We start from the raw sequence: 21,363 nt of genomic DNA, 5'->3' as shown, positions 1-21,363 counted from the left end.
AAACTATGTTTACTTGCATTAAATATATTCCTTCCCTTTCTTAATTGAATCCTGTATCAGTTTTTCCATTAGCGTGCCTGGGATTGATGACAGACTAACTGGCCTCTAGTCACTCAGGTCATACCGCTTGCTCCTTTTGAATATTGGCACCCCACTAGCACTCCTATGGAATTTACTCGTTATTCCAAGATTTATTAAAAATTAACATCAGCAGGTCATATTGAATGCAATGAAGCCAATGATCACTGGTCCCCAGGCAACCACCAACTTCCAGCCCAGTGATTAATTCATCTTTATCCATCATGAGATCCCAAACGGTGTTATCCTGTGTTGGGTACAATGTTAGAAAATTATCATCTGTAATTTAATACCCTCCCCCCCCGCACGCACACACATTATAAACAGGTGCATAAGGAGTAACATCCTCTTTTCAAGTTTGATTCGGCAGTCTGTAGTAGACCCTTATCGGCACCCTCCCTTTGTGCTTTGCTAGTTAGCACATTGATCCATGTGCATTACAAAGCCTGTAGTTCTGACTTATCAATGACTCTAAAACAGGTCATGGGGTATATAATAATAAATAATCCCTCTCTCTGACTTTGCATTTTTCATGAGTAGATCCCAAAGGGCTTTACAAAGAAGGCCAGTAACATTATCTCTGTTTTACAGAGGGGAAAACTGAGGCACAGAGAGAGAAAATGACTGACCCAAGATCACCCAGAAGGCTAATGACAGAGCCAGAAATAGGCCGCAGGTCTCCTGAATCACAGTCCAGTGGTTTACCCACCCCTACCCATCCTCTGCCCTCTCCATCCCTGCTAAATGGGTCACAACCAGTGAGTTTAACATTCCAATCAAGCAACTTTGGTCTGCACCTTCAAGTTATTATTTTTTTTTATCCCTCCTTATTTAAACATTCTCTATTCAAGCTTTCATCATTTGCCAGTTAAGTCAACTAATTTTCTACTAAACCCAATTTCACTCATGGTTGGAGTGAAATCTCCGTAATTTTTCCTCATGCCGTGTACTACTGACGGCGCTTGAAATTATGCAAATAAAATTGATGAACACAAATGCCTTTTTCTCAGACAGCTTAGCCGAGAGATTGGTTTTGTGACAACCTGTTGATCCCCACACTCAGAACCACGTCTGAGAAACTGAATCTCACAAATAAACAATTGCCTGACAGAATCTGCTTTTGATTGAGCTCCTTGTAAACCCCCTTGGCAGCCACCAAGCTCTGAGGATGATGTGGTTATGATTTCTCTGGCAAGCACATTTGTTTTGCCCCAACTTCAGAGATTAGCAAATTAGCGACGGCCAAGTTCAGCTCTGGTTTTGTTGATTAAATAAAGGATAATGCAGACAAACACTGAGGTTGTTTCCCCTTTAATTAAGCCCGTTAAAAGAATCATGTTCACCTATAGAGCTGTTCCTTTCTAGCCGCTCTTAGACATCTGCCTCTAACAGCTGTGCATACTCCAGAATAAATCTACAGCAGGTTCTTGTCCTGCTATTTTCCCCTTATAGGTAATTTAATCAGCCGAGGGATTCAGTCCTCTGCCAGAGGCCCTCAGAATTCAGATTACCACAGGTTATCTTCACATCCCATTGACCTATTTTCAAATTAACCCACGCTTTGCTTCCAAGTTATTGCTCCCCACGCTGAAAGGGCCAGAATCAAATTGATCCTGGTGGACCCTTCTGCAAGCCAGACCAATACTCTATATCATATTTAATTTCATTGCTACTGCTGGCCTCTGTTCTCAGCAGCAAGTGGGCGTGCAGGAGGGGAGGTGGAGAAAGGGCTCTGCGTGCCGTCAAGGTGGGACACAGTCCAACAAAAAGCTTCCCCCTTAGGGATGGATAAAGCCAATTCCCTTCCCTCTGCTGAAACCCTGATTAAAGCAGCACTGATGTGCCCATGAGGGTGTGCAGAGAGACCAAGTGGGACTTAAGAAGTACACAGGCCTTGTAGTGTGAATGTCACCTGTGATCTACAAATTTGCCTTAGGTGGAAAATAGCTGGGGCTGCATCCGCAGCTGGTGTCCACAGCTCTAAGAAAATCACTGGAGCTGCACTGATTTGCACCAGCTGAGACTCTGGCCCATTGTTCGTAGGTTGTAGGCTGAGATTTTTAAAGCCACCTAAGGAATCTGGATGTTCAGGTCCCACAAATATGAATAGGAATTGGGCATGCAAATCCCCTGCATGACTTTTAAAATCTCAGCCTCAATCTCCGACATAAAATGAGCTGGAGATTTTGAGTTTATTTCCAGGCAAAGCCCCTGAACTTGTTAAATGGCTTTGCCCCCATCCTCTCCTGCCAGAGCTGAAGGAGCACATACTCCTCTCCTCAGAGTCTAGGAGAAGCATGTCAGTTTCATCTTGGCATTTGCCAACATGAAGGGGCAGTTCCTGGGGGAGCATGGTCACTGAACTGCAGATGTGAGCAAGGGGGTTTCTATCCCATTGACTTAATAAGGAATGCAACAGATTTCAACAGGTCCAGAGAGATTGAAATGGGCATCTTACCAGAGGGCACCATGGGGTATAATATTACCATCTAGCTGCTGGAATCTCTTCTCACACCAGTGTAAATCAGAAGTGATTCCACTGACGTCAACGGAGGTACACAGATGGACAACTGCTGCGAGTGAGAGGGGAATCCACCCCAAAGATTCATTTCCTGTTTTTTAATGTTTGTCTGTGTTTGAAAAACTTCATCTGCATTTTCCCACCCCACCACCCCAATTCTCTTTGGTTCAAGACCTTTAGGAAGGTACGAAATTCAGAAACATCCTCACAGCTGTCCTCATTGTGTAGGCCATGGGGTGATCACTAGAGCATTGGTTCTCAATCGGGGGTACGCATACCCCTGGGGGTACGCAGAGGTCTTCCAGGGAGTCCATCAACTCATCTAGATATTTGCCTAGTTTTACAACAGGCTACCTAAAAAGCACTAGCAAAGTCAGTACAAACTAAAATGTCATACAATGACTTGTTTATACTGCTCTATAGACTGTACACTGAAATGTAAGCACAATATTTATATTCCCATTGATTTATTTTATAATTATATAGTAAAACTGAGAAAGTCAGCAATTTTTCAGTAATAGTGGGCTGTGACACATTTGTATTTTTATGTCTGATTTTGTAAGCAAATATTTTTAAGTGAGGTGAGACTTGGGGACACGCAAGACAAATCAGACTCCTGAAATGGGTACAGTAGTCTGAAAAGTTTCAGAACCACTGCACTAGAGAACAGTGAGTGCAGCACATCACAGTGACCCTAACCAATGGATAAAAGACATGCCGGGTTAACTTAAATGGCACATCTGGTGTTTTCTGCAAAACTAGTCACAATCCATTTGAACTGGAGTTTGCCAGCGTAAATGTCCTCACTGTGTGGTCTTTTGATCCCAGCTCTATGATTGCTGCTAAAAAGCTCATTACGAACTTGAGGGATTTTTTTAAATGCCTGGTATCCTGCTTATTTTTAAAGCAATCCACATAACAAAAGCATCTCCAGTTGCACAATATATTCCCATCAGTGATGCACCACCAGTGTTTTAACTCCTTCTTAGCCTGTGACAAATCCTGTCCCCCACACACTAGCAAAGAGACAGAGTGAGGGAGTAATTGATTCATTCGTTTCCCTGGTTTAACAAAAAAACTGTTCTCTCAAAGCTAGAGCCAATGATGGAAGAATGGTCCCTGGACAAATAAACTCATATTCCAGAGTAACAGCCGTGTTAGTCTGTATTCGCAAAAAGAAAAGGAGGACTTGTGGCACCTTAGAGACTAACCAATTTATTTGAGCATAAGCTTTCGTGAGCTACAGCTCACTTCATCGGAGGAAGTGAGCTGTAGCTCACGAAAGCTTATGCTCAAATAAATTGGTTAGTCTCTAAGGTGCCACAAAAACTCATATTCGGCGCCACCTGCTGGAAGCAGTTAGACTTTGTTCTGGAAAATATTGAGCCAATGTAAGGCTTGAGCTGGGATTACTCACCTGAGTAATGAGAGGCCTACCAAGTACGTGGATAACCCAGTCTCCAGTTCATCTTGTGTCCTTTGAAAGGAGGGCTGTAGCTACTGTAGGGGAATCACTTCCCCAGGAGAGTGTTATGAGAAGACCAATTCTTGGTGCAAACTGGAGCATTGCAAAGGCCAATAAATTGCTCTTTGGCCATGTTTTTCTGAGCTGCAGGGATAAGCCTGTGTCTGGCAGAGATGGATAATTTAGCAGCATTCTGGGAGTGGGGTAAACACCGCAAGAATTAGGGAAAACCCAACCCTCCTTTCATTTTGGCAGCAGAATTTTTAACAAGGGGCTCCCACGCCAGGTGCCTCTAACACACCTGATTTCTCTAAGTCTTTGATCCCAGAAATAGTCGCCTCATTGGCATGCTTCCATTTCCACTGGCATATGCCCACTTAGCAAAGGCTGCTGTGTAGGAGAGAAGAGAACCTGTGCTCAGATGCTGAATGGTGTTTGATGAACATGAAGACTGCTCTTTGTATAGAAGATGTACCCCCCATGCAATCACTATATAAACGACACAACAATTATATAATAGGACTCGTATCACTTTTATAGGCAGAGGTTTTTGCAACTGCCAAGATCACAGTTAGTGAGCTATCATTCGGTACAAAATAAGCATATTTCATGAAGAAGTGCAATTTAACAGCTCAATGATTCCCGCTAATTCAGGCACTCCCTCTCTTACGGAATGAAACTGCAAAGGTGGAAGGAATAAGTCCTTTTTATTATTTACAATGGCAAGACTGTTTATCTGCATTGCTTGGGTGGGAGCTGTCAATAAATCTACCCAGCTACCTCAGTCACAGAAACAGAGAGGCCTCTCTAATTATAGGAAACAGCTTTTGCAATTATCCTAGCCTGCAGGGCTTTCATTTTGATGTATACCCTCTTCATTTTGGAAATATGTCACTGTGGCTCTGTTGACATGTGGCCTACACAATGAAAACAGTTGTATCTGGCCAGGAAAGGGAGCAGCGATATCCCTGAAGGAGCCACACAGGTTATCACAATGTGCTATTGAGTGATAAGATTATCTCTGAATAATACAGCTATCACAATTCAGCACTGGCAAGTGGACAGCTCTGCGAATGGAGGCCGTTTAGGGCCGGACTCTCATGGGTGTAACTTAGGAGTCAATGGAGCTATGCTGATTTACACCTGCTGAAGAGCTGAGCCTTAGGGTGAAATGCAGCCCTGCACAGTGAGTCACACAGGTGGATTTCTTTGTGCTACTCTTTTATGGTTAGCATATAACTGCCCCTTCTATTATACCCCAAACTCCAATCATGCTGGGAGCAAGCTCTGTAGCCCTATGCACTTCCAGGGCAAGTAACCAAAACATCTGGAAGTCAGACAGACAATGGAGATCCTTTCAAAGAAGAATACACAGATGTTCTGGCTACCCCAGCTAGTGGCAGCATTGAGATATACTCCACCCTCTGACTCACTGGGACACTTCCCTGGAACTGAGTCAGAGACACTGCTCACTTTCTCGAAACCTTTTGACCTCACTGCAGTTAACCACTTAAATATTGATCTGCTCTGTGGCGCAAAGCACTGAAATGCAATCCTTCCGCCCAACCCGGGGTCTTCTGCAGGGGCCAGCATACTCCCTACAGGTTCCCATTCTACTCTGCAGAATCACCCTGCTCAAGGGCCTTCCCTTGGAGCCAACCTGCTTTCTATATCTATATCGCCTCTTCCTCCCTATCCTCTTCCCCTTTGATCCCCTTCCTGCCAGAGTTTCCCTGTCCTGGAAGCTCTCTCCCCATCCGGGCTACTTGCAGGATTTTATAATCACCTGATCAGTCCCCACTGGGAGGTACTGAGCAGTCACAGGCGAGGCTGGGCCCTCCTTCCCTTAAAGGGCCAGCCACCCCTCTTGAGTCATTTAGGCACTTTTGGAAATCTCACCTACATGGGGGGAGGGATAGCTCAGTGCTTTGAGCCTGCTAAACCCAGGGTTTTTAGTTCAATCCTTGAGGGGGCCATTTAGAGATCTAGGGCAAAAATAGGGGGTTGGACTCTATAACCTCCTGAGGTCCCTTTCAACTCTGATATTCTATGATTCTATGCTCCAGACAACTCCAAACTTTTTTAGGCTAAAAGCTACATTTCCAACCATCCGCTTCTTTTTTTTCCATTGTGGAAATAGCAGTCTTAACTCTATGGTCCCCATTCCCTGTAGCACTTGGCTGTCCCATTGTACCACTCTTCCCTTAAGGACGAGACCCATAAAACTCACCAGCCATGCCGGAAAGGAAAGCAAATGAAGTCAGTGCTGGTGTGAATCCTTTCCTGCTAGCACAGGATATCAAGGATTCATGGGCGCTGCACGGAATGTAGTGAGTGAGTCTGGAAGAGGAAGAGAACGGCATGCTACGCACATCCAGCAATTCTTTCAGAGGTTGGCTGGAAGGTGCGCAGCATGAGAGCTAGGCTTTAAAAACATTACTTGTGATTTACCAACATGCACTCACAACCTGCCTCATTAACAAGGAAACTGGGTTTTTCAGAATGAATCGCTCTTCTCCCCACCCCCCCACAAGCTGTCACACACACAATGGGCCTGATTCTTATCTCCACGAAGTCTCCAAAGCAACGTAAAGGAGCTTCAGTGAGAAGGAGAATCAGGCCCACTCTTCGCTTGTACGCTCTTCTGCATGGCCCAGTTTGTTTCTGTCTCGGCTCCATCTGAAGACGTTACCAGAAGCGCCTGGGTCCCCTTCTGACTGTTCTACGTACACAAGATGCAAGTTATGGGGAAGGAGACTTGTGACTAATTGATTTGATTTGGCGCTTTCGCTTTCGTTACTGGGAGCTGCAAACTGCGGCTGATGTTACAATACATCTAACAACCGTCCTGTAAGCCACCAGATAATTATGCATGTTTCGCCTCCTGCCTGTCAGGATGCATAAGATGTAAGCTAGGAAATTCAATGAGAAATGCAAAGGAGGGGAAAAGAGAAACACCTGCATATAATTCCAGTACAGGAGGACCTCGGGTCGGGTCTGCTAAGAGGGAGCAGCATGACTCAAGGATCTGGAGGAGCTATATGTGAAAAAGATGAGCCCGGTATTTTGTATTTGTATTTCAGTAGCATCTATAGTCCTCAGCCAAGATCAGGGCCCCACAGTGCTAGGTGCTGTACAAACACATAGTAAGAAACAGTCCCTGCCCCAAGTTGCTTATGGCTTAAAGAAACAAGGCATATCTAAAAGATACTCTCTAGCTTCATCAGGAATTAATCCAGGAAAGTCTCAGTACCTGTGTTGTAACAGGAAGTCAGACTAGATCACAATGGTCCCTTCTGGCCTTTTAATCTAGGAAAGTAAACAAAGGGTGTGAGGGGAGACAGAGGCACAGACAGATGAAGTGACTTGCCTGTGGTCACATAGCAGGCCAATAGCAAAGCCAGGAATAGCACCACATCTCTTGGCACCTAGCTGAGTGCCCTTTCCATTAGATTATGCCATCTCTCTTATGAGATGGCTGATTGCATCATCTAGGACACGATCCCATTTCCATGGAGGTCAACAGAAAGTCTCTCACTGACTGGCTCCTGGAGCTGGCGGGTTCACAGGCATTTCGAAGAACACCAGTTGAGTTGTGAAAATGTCTGAGAATCACATGTAGGATTCATACAAGGTTCATGTGCTTGGCAACATTCAGGGCACACCCGGAGTGTTGTGCTGGACCTGTGCTCCTTTCAAGGGCATCAACCTTGGAATCTCGCCCAGATGACATGAACCGTGGGAAGCCTCCCAGGACTGGGCTCAAGGCCCGAGAGCAAGGCATGCGGTAGATAGAAACTGGTAAATAAGAATGTTAAACAAAGCCAGTGTATTCCTTTTATCTGTTGGAGAATGTAATGCGCGGCGGGAGAGAAAGAATAAAGGGGAAGGTGGAAAGCTGACAGGCAGAAGCCCGTTAGCAGACCAGCCGCTTGCTTGCTTAAAGCTGTGTTCTGTCTTGTCATTGAACTGCCACAATCACAGGAGTTATATAGCTTTTAGCACAAATTAATATTTGTCCCAAAATTCATGGGGCAGGGCATTTTTCCAGGTTAGTCACCATTCACTAGTCACCATCCATTATTCTCCTGTTCAGAGTGTTACCCAGTCAGGAAGCAGCTGCAATACCCCATCACTAAGTTGATCAATCACACCCTGTTAAGGTCCTGATTCTGTGATCTGATCCATGTGTGTAGACTCTGGTATCTGTTCACTGACTTCAGTGGGACTCCACATGGGTGCTATGATCCTCCAACATGGATCTGATTGCAGGGCCAGGGCCATAGATTGCACAAGCTCCTTGGGTCAGAGACTGCCTTTTAGTATTTGCCTATACAGCTCCCAGCACAATGGGACCCCTCTCCGGACTGGGCAAAACTGCAACATCAATAATAATCATGAATGGCCCCTGGATAACCACAGGCTGACATATATTTGCATAAACCACTTGTCAAATACTTACCAGTAACCAACACATCAACAGACATCAGGATCAATGCTTGAATGATGCAGAAAGAGAAGAAAAGGGGCTCGTTTGTGGGCACAATTCCCGTTCCTGTGGAGAACAGGCTGGAGGAATTATGGTCTAGAGCCATCGAAGGAAGGGAGGGATGCTGAAGATGGCAACTAACAAAGAGAATAATCCTAATACTTTGCATTTCTATAGCAACTTGCATTGCCAACAATCTCAAAGTGCTTTCCAAACTCTGCCTCAGATTCTGGCTCCTGCCCTAGCTGTTCTGTGTCCCAGCTCCCGAATCGCCAGCCACTCAGCTCATTTCAGTGCCTGGCTGAACACCATACTGCGTCTAATGTGTATTTCAGTTTGTTGATTGCACAGTGTTGGTGATACTTTGGGATGCTAAAGAAATGGAAGGTACTAAGGGCTGGATTGTGACTTGACCTGAACACCCCTACAGGAACGCAAGGGGGAGTGAGAATCCTCTTACACCCCTGCCCCAGCATTCAGTCTGGGCAGGCAGGAGCAAATAGTGTTGTGCTTTCTTTGCACCCAGAGCAGGTGGGCATGGAGCGGGTGGTAACTTAGCTTTGCAGCCCCCCCCCACCCCGAGAGCCAATCAGAACAGCTCAGCTGGTACAGGGAGCATTGTCATTGCTGACACGGGCCAGGAGCAAAATACTAACCCTTGGAGCAAGGGAGGGAATTTGTGCCTCAGAGGGGTGGCTCTGAGTCCCAACATGGCCACGGGGCTACTCCTGGGACGGTACAGTCTGTACACCCCCCTTACCCACAGCTGTGCCTAAAGGCCCAACTGAGCCTCAACATACGAATTAATTATTCATAATTATTTATTAGTATCATGTATTATTAACCCTACGTATTCTATTCAGTTTCCCATTGCCTGTATCAGCAAAGGCTTTTCTAAGCATTCCTCAGATCCTCCGCACAGCCCAGAACAGAAGTGACAGCAGGGAAGTTTCTAGAAAGAGCTAGAAAACACAGAAATGGCTCGCTGGCTCCACTCAATCCAGTGGTTCGCTCTTGGGTTTTACATTTGACAAGAGGGAAGATTTCTCAAACTCCCTGCTACACAATGCCAGCCCTGCAGCAAATTAAGAGAGGGGCAGGAAAAATTATTCTTTTCAGAGCTGCTGCTCAGAGAAGCTGCTTGCAACAGCGGAGTCCAGCGTCATCTTGAGTGGACTTAGCGGCGCCAGAAAATTAAGTCCTGGCAGAGAAAACGACTGCCAAAGGGGAGGGGTTCCCCCTCCTGGTGGTGATGATGGCAAGGAGAGCTAACTGCTCTGCATGGGCTGGAGATAAATTATAACATGCAGACAGACACAGGATTCTCTCGGCCATTGCCCTGGACTAGGAGAGGGTACGTTGTTCTCCCACCAGTGACACTCACAGGAGTTATCCTAGCTGAGCTAGCACGCTGTGGGCTGATGCTGTGCCCTGCGAGAGGGAAGGGGTCTGCAGCACACCTTAGTCCTCCTCTCTTTGCCTGTCAAAGTTTTTGTGGTGCGGGGGAGCGTTCCAGTGGTCACTGTCCCCTGCCACACAGGGGTATGGAGCTTGGAGATCCCTGACCCGGGTCAGGTGAAGGGCAACAGGCACTAAATGTCGGTCTCTTTGCAGCCCTGCTGTGCTGCAGGGAGCTCTCATGCCCATGCTCCTTTCCCCGACATGGGGCTCTGCTTGCTGTCTCTCTGCTGGGTAAGCGCTATATCCCACCCATGGCCCTGGGGCAGCTCCTGACTCTGATTTCTCCTTCCCTCACTCTGGTGCTGTTGTCAAATCTGGGAGGTTTCTTCTCTATAACATCTCCAATGTCCATCCCTCCCACCCCCCAGTGCCAATGCCCCTGGCCAAGCTCCAATCTCCCCTCGCCTCGACAACTGCAGCCTTCTCCTTTCTGTCCTCCCAGACATCCCTCCCGCCCCACTTTTGAAATGTTGCTGGGAAAACCATCTGCTTTGCTTGCTGCTTGGGCCCTGTCCTGCCCTTCCCGCGATCCCTTCCCTGGCTTTCTCCCTGCTCCTCCTCAGCTCGGTTGAGGCAATCTGCACCCACAGTGCACATGCCTGGAGCAGCCCCTGTGCATTGACAGCCCCTGGGTATTGTGAAGGGTGTACAGGGAGGAAAGGCTCCTTGTGATCGCACGTACACACACCCTATGCACAAGACACACTGTGCACAACCCAGCCCTCAGCTTGAAGCATTTCTGGGTAGAGGCCTTGTCATGATCCCACCTTCATACCTGTCTGCAATGCACTTAGCGCAGTGTGAGCACTAGACAAAGAACCAGCAGTTTAATTAACTGACACGAGCAGAACTCATTCATTGTAATGCTAATTAATACACTGCTTCCTGAGAAGACTCAGTTGCACTTTGGCTTCTAACTAACAGCATGAAACTACCTCTCTAGACCCCTCTGGATTTTACACGAATAATCCATTCCCAAGGACAGCCATTATCTCCGTTCTTTCGGCCCATCGGACGAGAGTAAGGAATTGTCTGAAATATCCTCCGGGCTTGCGCACAATTTCCTGGGCAAACAGCACTCTGCAGGGCCAGTGTCTGGGATGCTGCTGGCACCCGCGTGTGCAGTCCCCTGCATGTGCGCATCCCTGTGACGCGACAGACTTGAACTGACAGGGATAGTGCCTGCGGTTAGTTCTTAGAGCACCCTCTACTAGAGAAGCCATCCAGTGGCATTTACACTCGCCTTGGAATATATGCCCTGAACGTCCAGGCCAAAGGAGAGAAGCTGTGCTGTCTTCTGATACTGGAAAGGGGAAACCGAAAGGTGACAAGCTTGGGCAACAAATCAGGCTCAGGAGGAAGATAAGGCATGCAGGTCAAGATGAAGTTCCTTTTGGACTTGGCCGCCCCACAATAAAATCCATTCAGAGACAGCAGTCCCACTTACAAGCTGTATTCTACCGCAGAGAACAAGGGCACACACTTTTGCAGCCAGAATCCAGGAGCTCTGTGCTCCCAAGCCCAGCTGAGATGGGGAACCACGTCCTGGCTGACTGGTAGCTGTTCTTCACAGAGGGGTCTCAGGGGAGGCATTAGAGTCAGTTTAGAACAGGGGATTTTGTCAGTGCTAATGGATGTCTAAGCCACTGGGCTCTGTAGAATGGCAAAAAACGATGGATTACGGTGCCCGCTGCTCTGTCTGAGTCTCCTGCTGATGAAAACAAACTTCTTGTAAACCCCGCCAGGACTCAGCTCACTGTTTCTTGTCATTACCCGTAAGAGCAAGCTCTTCATTACAAAAAAAAATTGGCATTAACTTCAATCGCTCTTGAGTACACAGATATTCTTTAGGAGGATGATTTAGCACAGCACAGAGTGTGCCTGATAACCTGAAGATTTTGTGATCCGTGCATGCTTCTTTGAAAAGCTGCTGGGCTCTGCAGGATTATTTTTTTTTTAAGATAATTAGTCGGGAGCTAATTCTGTTCGTTATTTCGGAATGCTACATTATTTCCACCCCTTCCCCCACCCCCCCCGCCCCAATGAACTTTTCACCATGAATTGTTCTGCAGTGAATGCTGGCTTAGCGCTGCCCACACACTAATCGGTCAATGGCGTGACTTTGGGGGTTGCTTGTTTTTGCCTCTTTTCTTTGCATCACCGCTTCCTTCATCATATATTCACTGTCATTCACTCTGTGAGGCCAGGCCACTTTGTAGGGGGGAACACTGAGATGTTCTACGGAGCGGTGCTCCAAAGGGCCAGCTGATGACACAGCTGCATCAGTGGTGATTAGAGCTTGGTGATTTTCTGGCCCTTTTCCATTTCTAATGCCCACTGGCCTGATTTTAGAAGACACTTCAGTCACTTGGTGCCTCTGACAATCCAGAAGACCCACTGAGTGAAATCTGGTGGGCCCGATTATTGTTTACACTATGGCCTCTTTATGCCACTCTGGCATAAATGGCATTTGCTTTTTAAGGCCCCTTAAAAGAGAAGGAGGCCTGGCATGCTCAGAAAACATTCCTGGTGCTGTCACATGTCTTTGTTCCCATCACCCCAATCCAGGGCCTATCCAAAGAGGTCGTCCAGTGCTTTGAAACAGTAACTCTGACCTGGCAGTGTTGTGTGGTGGGCTTGTGAAATTTGCAGCCTACTCTGTCTTCAGTTTGCCATCTCTTCGCCACGCTGGTGTTCCTCCCCTTCTCCATGTCAAACATGGCTTTCGCCGACTCATGACGAGTCCAGAAGGGGAGGCCTCTTCTCAGGCTGCTGGCAATTCTACTACCAAATGGGGCTACAGAAGTGAATGCAAACTCTTTGGGGCCTTTCTACATGGAAGCTGGGAGCAAAAGGCTGACATGAAACTGACTCAGCCAACTTCTGGGTTATGGAATCTGAATAGTGCAGTAATGGTGGAAAACTTCCAGAGGTGGGATTTCAAAACTGCTCAGTATTGGTCTGACTCTGCTCCCATCCAAGTCAACGGGAGCCTTACAGTGGTCTCCAATGAGAGAGTGTAATAAGGCTTTTGACAATCCCACCCACACAGCTACAGGAGTCTTATCCACACCCTCAGAGTTCCCACTCTGACCCATTGTGTCACTCTGCAGAAAGGACACAATCCTGTACCCATCAATGGCCATGGCAAATAACCCAGGGGCTTCCATGGGAGCAGGATCCAACTTGAAGTCGCAGCTGAGAGGCTGACCAATGAGGAGTTGATTCAGTGGTGAGCTGCCAAAATGTTAACAACAGGTTCCCTCCTCACCCCACAAGGGGGTCGTTGCCCACCCCCACCCCCCGGGACTCCTGCCCCATCCAATCCCCCTGCGTTCCTTGACATCCCCCCGCAGGACCCCTACCCCATCCACCCCCCTCTCCTGTCCCCTGACTGCCCCCAGAACAGGGCAGAAGGGTCTCATGGGACACCGTAGTGGGTGCCCACCCCACCCCTAAGAGCCAGAGGCACCTGCCGGGGGGTGAGGTGGGGAGTCCTGGCGGTGCTTACCTGGGGCAGCTCCCAGGAAGCATCCAGCAGGTCCCTCTGGCTCCTAGGGGTGGGGGAGCGTAGCTAGGGGGGAGCAGGGGGAGCGGCCGCTCCCCCCACTGATCACATTAAAAGTGGCGCCTTAGGCGCTGACTCCCTGGGTGCTCTGGGGTTGGAGCACCCATGGGGAAAATTTGGTGGGTGCAGAGCACCCACCGGCAGCTCCCCGCCCTGTGCCCGGCCCCAGCTCATCTCCACTCTGCCTCCGCCTCCTCCCCTGAACGCATCGCCCTGCTCTGCTTCTCCGCGCCCCCCCACCCCAGCTTCCCGTGAATCAGCTGTTCGGCGGGCAGCCGGGGAGGACTGAGAAGCAGGCCGCGGTTTCACACTCAGGCTGAGGGTGGCGGAGGTGAGCTGGGGCGGGAGCGGTTCCCCTGCGCACCCACCCGGGTTACCTGCTGCGGCACAGGTGGCCCTCCTCGTGTGCCCCCCTCCCTCCCCTGAGCTCACCTCCGCCTTCCTGGGCCAGAGCGGGAAGCCACCGCTTGCTTCTCAGCCTGCCCTGGCTTCCCGCGCAAACAGCTGATTCGCGGGAAGCCTGGGGGGGCAGAGAAGCAGAGCGGGGCGGCGCGTTCAGGGGAGGAGGCGGAGCGGAGGTGAGGTGAGCTGGGGCCGGAGGTGGGGCGGGGAGCTGCTGGTGGGTGCTCTGCACCCACCAAATTTTCCTCTTGGGTGCTCCAGGGCTGGAGCACCTGTGGAGTCGGTGCGTAAGGCGCCACTTTTGGCCTGTTAAATTTAGAAGCCCTTTTAGAACCGGTTGTCCCTTGTGGAACAGCCGGTTCTAAAAGGGCTTCTAAATTTAACAACCGGTTCTAGCGAACCCGTGCGAACTGGCTCCAGCTCACCACTGGGTTGATTCATAAGAATGGCCATACAGAGTCAGACCAATGCTCCATCTAGACCAGTATCCTGTCTTCTGACAGTGGCCAGTACCAGATGCTTCAGAGGGAATGAACAGAACAGATTAATTATCAAGTGATTCATCCCCTGCCATCTAGTCCCAGTGTCTGGCAGGCAAAGATTTAGGGACATATGGAACATATAGTTGCATACCTGATCATCTTGGCTAATAGCCATTGATGGACCTATCCTCCCTGAACTTGTCCAATTCTTTTTTTAACTCAGTTACACTTTTGACCTACACAACATCCCCTGGCAATGAGTTCCACAGGTTGACTGTGCATTGTGTGAAGAAGTACTTCCTTATGTTTGTGTTAAACCTGTGCCTCTTAATTGCATTGGGTGACCCCTGATTCTTGTATTATGTGAATGGGTAAATAACACTTCTCTATTCACTTTTTCCACACCAGTCATGATTTTATAGACCTCTAACATATCCCCCCTCAGTCATCTCTTTTCTAAGCTGAACAGTCCTTTTACATCTCTCCTATATGGAAGCTGTTTCATACCCCTAATCATTTTATTACCCTTTTCTGTACCTTTTCCAATTCTAATTCACCTTTTTTTGAGTTGAGGCAACCAGAACTGCATGCATAAGATATGGGCCTACCATGGCTTTATATAGTGGCATTATGATATTTTCTGTCTTATTATTTATCCCTTTCCTAATGGCTCCTAACATTCTGTTAGCGTCTTTGACTGCCGCTGCACATTGAGCGGATGTTTTCAGGGAACTATCCCCAATGACTGCAACAGCTAATTTAGATCCTTCATTTTGTATATGTAGTTGGAATTACATTTTCCAATGCACATTACTCTGCTTTTATCAACATTGAATTTCATCTGCCATTTTTCTTGCCAAGTCACCCCATTTTGTGAGGTCCTTTGTAACACTTTGCAATCAGCTCTAGACTTAACTAGCTTGAGTAATTTTTTATTGTCTGCAAACTTTGCCACCTCACTGTTTACCCCTTTTCCCAGATCATTTATGACTATGTTGAACAGCACTGGTCCCAGTACAGATCCTTGGGGGACCCCCTAATTTACCTCTTTCCACTGTGAAAACTGACCATTTATTCCTACCCTTTGTTTCTTATCGTTTAACCAGTTGCTGATCCATAAGAGGTCCTCTTATCCCAGGACCGCCTACTTTGCTTACGAGCCTTTGGTGAGGGATCTTGTCAAAGATTTTCTGAAAGTCCGAGTAAACTATATCCACTAGATCACCTCTGTCCACGTTTGTTGACCCCCACTCAAAGAATTTTAATAGATTAGAGAGGCATGATTTCTCTTTACAAAAGCCTGTTAACACTTCCCCAATTTATCATGTTCATCTATGTGTCTGATAATCCTGTTCTTTACTATAGTTTCAACCAATAAGCCTGGTACTGAACTTAGACTGACTGGCCTGTAATTGCCAGCATCCGCTCTGGAGCGTTTTTTAAAAATAAGCATTACTTTAGCTATTCACCAGTCAGCTGGTACAGAGGCTGATTTAAGCAATGGGTTACATACCACAGTTAGTAATTCTTCAGTTTCATGAAAACCATCTACTCCTGGTGATTTATTACTGTTTAATTTATCAATTTGTTCCAAAACCTTCTCTACTGACATATCAATCTCGGACAGTTCCTCAGATTTGTCACCTAAAAAGAATAGCTCAGGTGTGGGGATCTCCCCCATAACTTCTGCAACAAAGAATGATGCAAAGAATTAATTTAGCTTCTCTGCAACAGCCTTCTCTTCCTTGCGTGCTTCTTTAGCACCTCGATCGTCCAGTGGCCCCACTGACTGTTTGTCAGGCTTCCTGCTTCTCATGTACTTAAAAATTCTTTTCAAAGATTCTTTTGCAGCTGTTCACCTTGCTTTGCCCTTGAGCTTCTTGTGCTATTTTTGACAGCTCACACCAGCTGCCGTGCTCTCCTCCTTCAGCAGGAAAAAGGGGAAGGAAGGAAGGAATGGGCTTAACGAGCATGGAACTACTGCCTTTAAAACAATGCCAGTAAAGTCACTGGAGATGCGAACTGGAACTGAACTGACCAGGGCACAGTGGGAGGAGCAAGCTGGCCTGCAGCACCCCTGCATCCTGCAGCCACTCTAATACCAGCTATTCTGGGGGGCTTTTTTTGGAAAGTTTCTAACTGCAAATGAAATCTGAGTCTGAAACAACCAAAGGGAGACTTTCCTGTGTTCTCCTGGGCCAGACCCCTGGTAAGCTTCACCTCCCAGGGCCTCCTAAGGGGTCTGGCCAGAATCTTTCCCTAGCGCGAGGTTAATTCAGAAACCATAAAAGGCCTCATTTGCTAATTTACACTAATTTTACACCAATGTAACTCAACCAGCTTCAGTGGAGTTACTCCTGATTTACACGAGTATGATTTACTCCTGATTTAGACTTGGACCATCGTCTCTCTGCTCTACACACCTCTGTGCACTAACCCCCGCTGTCCTCTCCCGCTATCAGAAGGACATGATGCAGGGTTGGTGCTTGAAGGAGGAGTGGCTAGCTCCTGGAGGTGAGCCTGGAGCAAGCCTGGGCGTTGTACATAACCAGACTCACAAGAGTGACCTTTGGACAGAGGCTGGCTCCTCTGCCCAGTGCAGGTGGAGGGCAGGGGAAAGTGAGAGAAGGGGAGATGCTGGCATGGCAGGGAGCTGCTCACCAAGAGCCACAGGGACCGATGATTAGTGCTAGGTTATACAGGGGGCAGATCCTCAGCTGGTATAAACTGTCATGGAGCAATGGGAGGTAAAGCTCACCAAGGGTTTACAGTGCTGAAATCAGGGCGAATTCCCAGGCAAGGCCTAAGTCAGCACACATAGCGTCATGCTTTGCAGAGTCTTTCATCCGACAATCTCACAAGTCTTCACTGAGCCTCACGATGCCCATGTGAGGGAGGTAGAGAGTACTATAGCCATTTTACATATGGGGAAACAGAGGCACAAAGAGCTGGAAGCAAATGGACCAAGATAACACAATATGTCTGTGATAGCTGAGAATAGAACCCAGGGGCCCTGACTCCTCATCCTCCAGACTACACCGTTTTCCAGGAGAGTGGCAGGGTACAGCAGAGAGACCTGAATGTGAGGACAATGGGAAACCAAAGTGAAGCATCTGGCTCCTACAGACATTTCTATGGGCTCTCACACAGCAATCCCAACAGCCACAGCCTAATGGTTCGAACTAACCCTTGGACGCCTGGAGGTACAGCGTTCCTGTGCAAAGTGCCAAGGCAGCACGGATTCTTACACACAAATAACAGCCCCTCAGACAATGCCAGCCTGCTCCCAGAGGGGTTCCCACTCTACTGGCTGGGATCATTTCTTTGGGTATCAACATGGCACTTACCTTTGCAGCTCTTTCAAAGAAACCGTGACTTTCAGACTGTGTCCCAGAAGGAAGAGGGCAGCTAAGATATCTGCCCATTGGACCATCTCGCCCAGAGGTCCCCCCTTCAGCACCCTGGGGCTGAAAACATCCCCTGACTCCTCTGTCAGGAAGCCGATGTGAATCAAGATCTAGAGAGAGAAGGAGAGAGGCTGATGCTCTTGTGACCCAGGCAGCATGGAATGTGGCTGTCTAGGAAGCACTCAGACATGAGGATGGTGTGCAACAGAAACTACACAGGGAGCCAAACTCTAAGGCCCTCACTTGGGTTTTACTCAGTCTTCACCCAGGCAAAACTCTCAGGCTGATTCTTCCAAACATGGGTGCACAACTAAATCCATGTTTTGGCATCAAAGCAAGAAGCCTGCTCTTCAGAGGTGGCCAGCTCCTGCAGCCTGCATGGACTTCCATGGGCATTGTGGGTGCTCAGCGCCGGTCGGGGTCAGGACCATTGACTGCAGTGGGAGTTTTGCCTGGGTGATGAATGAGAACGTGCTTCAGCATTTGGCCCATGGACTTTAGGATCGGTGACTGACTTACACAAGGAACAAGAAGCCTCGGAATTGTCTGTCTCTACGCTCAGCCTAGCGCAGATGGCTGGAATGCTGACCTGGTCTGCACTTCCCCATGAATGACACCTATAGCCGTCTCCCCAGCAACCTCCGAAGGCACAAGCAGTATGTGGCCACCGAGTCCATACCAGCCACTCAGTCTGACTTTCAGCTCAGCAGAAGCTGGGGGCTGAGGTATTCTGAAGGTAGTTGGGAGACTTGCACATGATCCGATAAGGCCGACCAAACTCATTTCCCCGATGGACATAGGCTAGCCGTGAAGGAGATTTCCGTACATTAAAGTGCCCTTTCCCAGCTCATCCCGCACAGCCTCCAGTTTACTGCTGTACTGTTAGTGCAACTGGTTCTGGAGGCAAATGCAAAGGACGCATCAGCCCAGGACTAATTCTCCCTAAGTTCATCTTTCACCTGTTTTTGATCCCTCCGTCTGCCCTTCAGTTTCTGCGCCAGGCTACGGGTCGCCAGAAGCCACTGGGAGGCCAAGTGCCGGACTCTCTTCTTCATAAAGATCAAGGATTCCTTGCCACTCCCTATCAGCTCAAGGAGGTAAGAGAGGTTGTTCCGAAAAGCTGCCTAGGTAAAAAAAAAGAGCCTGCTTTTTTGGATATGTCTACACAACGAGCCGGGGTGTGAGTCCCTGCTCGTGTATTCATCCAACCTCTCCTCACACTAGCACTCAGAGAAACAGCAGTGTAGCCGCAGCAGTGCGGATAGCAGCGGTGAAGGCAGAGCTGAGCCGTGCTGAGTACAACCCCGTCTGAAACTGGCCTGGCTGGCTCCTTTCCTGGAGCAAATGCAGTCATCCTCTCACTGACCTGTCCGAAACACATGGGCAAGGTGATCTGAGCAGTAAGGGAAGGTCAGCCCTTAGGTGTTACACAGAAGGAACTGCACCCTTGATTGGCATCAGCTCCCCACTTTGGCTGTGTCAGGGGAGAGTCAGGGAGAAGAACAGACTTGCAGAGCTGGCATGGGTCTTGGGCCCTGCAGGGAGCGAGGTGAGATTAGAGGAGGAGAGCAAGAGAAAAGTCTCGACTTCAGGACAGTCCTGATTTAGGTGGAAGCCTAGGCCGCCCAGCCTATGGCTAAGTGGGACTTCTTCTTGCTGGGCCATAGTCTCCTCCAGAAGTGTCCATGGGACAGTAAATGGACACTCCATTGCTGAAATTACAGGCAGAGCCATGGTGACGGCTGAGAGCTCCAATATCTTCGGGTGAAAGAGTTGGCAGGTGAAGCATTTAAAATCTCCTATAGAGATTACGCCAGAGCAAAACCTCAGTGTCCCCACCCCACTAACTGACTGGGGTCTCCTGACTATCTGCTGACTCCCCCAAGGATACATAAAATCTTTCCCTGGCACTGCAGGCTGCAGAAACTTACATCCATGCATGGAAACATCTCTAAGTGGGCAACGGTTGATCACTGGCGCCACTGATCAAGTGCACTCAGGAGAACACAGGTCAATGTAAGAGGGCTATGCTAGGAAACTAGTCTCAGCTTTTACTGTAGTGGTGCTACGGCCCGACTGTGATGCTGGAAGAATGTCTAGTGTTAAGGTTAGAGAGAAATGCATGTGTTTGGGGTTTACAGTGCCACAGTCTCACCCAAACAAATGCTAATCGATCTCCAGCCTGGCATGGATGTAGGCACCATGCGTAATACAAGGCTCTTTGCACGGATAGACCCCCCAATACAGATTTTCTTCCGGCACCATTTGTAGCTCGTGACCTTTCTCTATCTCTTGCCTGGAGACGTTGAATCCAGCAGCCCACAGAAGAATACACCTAAAGGAGGGTGCTGGGTTGGCACACAGACCCTCACTGCCCTTACCTGCACTCTGGGCGGTGGCTTTGAGGAAGGCATGGCTGCCGTCTGATTTCTCCAAGGCAGCGGAGGACAAAACCACTCAACTTCGCTGAGGTAGATGAGGAACGAGCATTCTGTGCCGTCCACGCCAAAAAATGCATAGCAGGGGTCGGACGTCCACCTGGCCCTCATCCACTGCAAGACAAAGATTAGCAGGGCAAAAACACAGATTAGAGGGGAGAGCTCTGCAAATCCCACTACTGGAGAACTGTGCTTCAGGCATCTTGTGCAGAAATCTAAGGATGCTCTTACTCCACAGAGATAACACTAAGCGGCCACTGTGAACCCTGTCACATGCAACCTTCCAGACCTTTCTACGTGGAACCTTGGGGGCAGAGGGAATAAAATGGAAGGAGACACACAAAGACTTATACTTCTCACATCAAACAGCACTAATGGCTCACTTCCAAACATGGGCACCACAGAAGGATACACATTTGACCTAGGATTATTAGCCTCCACAGTAAAACTAGGTTCACACAAACACAACTGCTTTGTAATCAGCTTTGCCATAAAAATATAAGTGGGAAAGGAGTGTTGGCATAGAGGCCTCAGGTTCTATTTCCGTTCCATCTGCTTTCTCCTATCTACACAACAACAAGATCCCACGGCACTTTCCCATGTGAGTAGCAGTTTGTCACACTATCCTTGGCCATATTTCCTGGGCCATAACTTATGCATAACTGCCATGCTGGCAGCCTGGTTTATCCCTACAGTGTAAGTTTCCAGGAACATGTGGCTTGCTAAGGACTGAATAAATCATTCCTTAAAATGTAAATTTATTTAACTATAAGACTGTAATACTTTGTCCTACCCGCAGGGGTAATGTATAGGACCACGCTTCTAGTACTAGGACTGGCTGGAAAACCAGAATTCTGTTTTGTGAAAAATGTCAAGGTTTTGACATTTGTTATCATTCCACATCGGAATGAAAAATGAGACCTTTCAAAACATTTCATAAAAACCCACAAGAGACCTAGATCTGAATAGCCAATACCCCAGTGTTTAGGGCACTCAGCTGGGAGGTGGGAATCATAGAATCATAGAATCATAGAATATCAGGGTTGGAAGGG

The 21,363-nt window shown here is 48.1% G+C and overlaps 1 protein-coding gene across 2 annotated transcripts in view; it reads right to left on the bottom strand.

The window, feature by feature from the left end:
* Nucleotides 1–21,363, bottom strand: part of MGAT5B (alpha-1,6-mannosylglycoprotein 6-beta-N-acetylglucosaminyltransferase B) — a 172,470-nt gene that overhangs the window by 52,522 nt on the left and 98,585 nt on the right. For both annotated transcript variants that reach the window (XM_077833803.1, XM_077833804.1), the window contains exons 6-8: nucleotides 20,255–20,425; nucleotides 18,833–18,997; nucleotides 17,814–17,983 (exon numbers count right to left, since the gene is read on the bottom strand). In XM_077833803.1, coding sequence (XP_077689929.1) covers nucleotides 17,814–17,983; nucleotides 18,833–18,997; nucleotides 20,255–20,425 — 506 coding nt within the window. The remainder of the gene's footprint in view (nucleotides 1–17,813; nucleotides 17,984–18,832; nucleotides 18,998–20,254; nucleotides 20,426–21,363) is intronic.

The sequence above is a fragment of the Eretmochelys imbricata genome, chromosome 14 (genome assembly GCF_965152235.1).
Source record: "Eretmochelys imbricata isolate rEreImb1 chromosome 14, rEreImb1.hap1, whole genome shotgun sequence".
Taxonomy (NCBI): Eukaryota; Metazoa; Chordata; order Testudines; family Cheloniidae; genus Eretmochelys; species Eretmochelys imbricata.
This window is presented reverse-complemented; position numbering and strand designations above follow the sequence as displayed.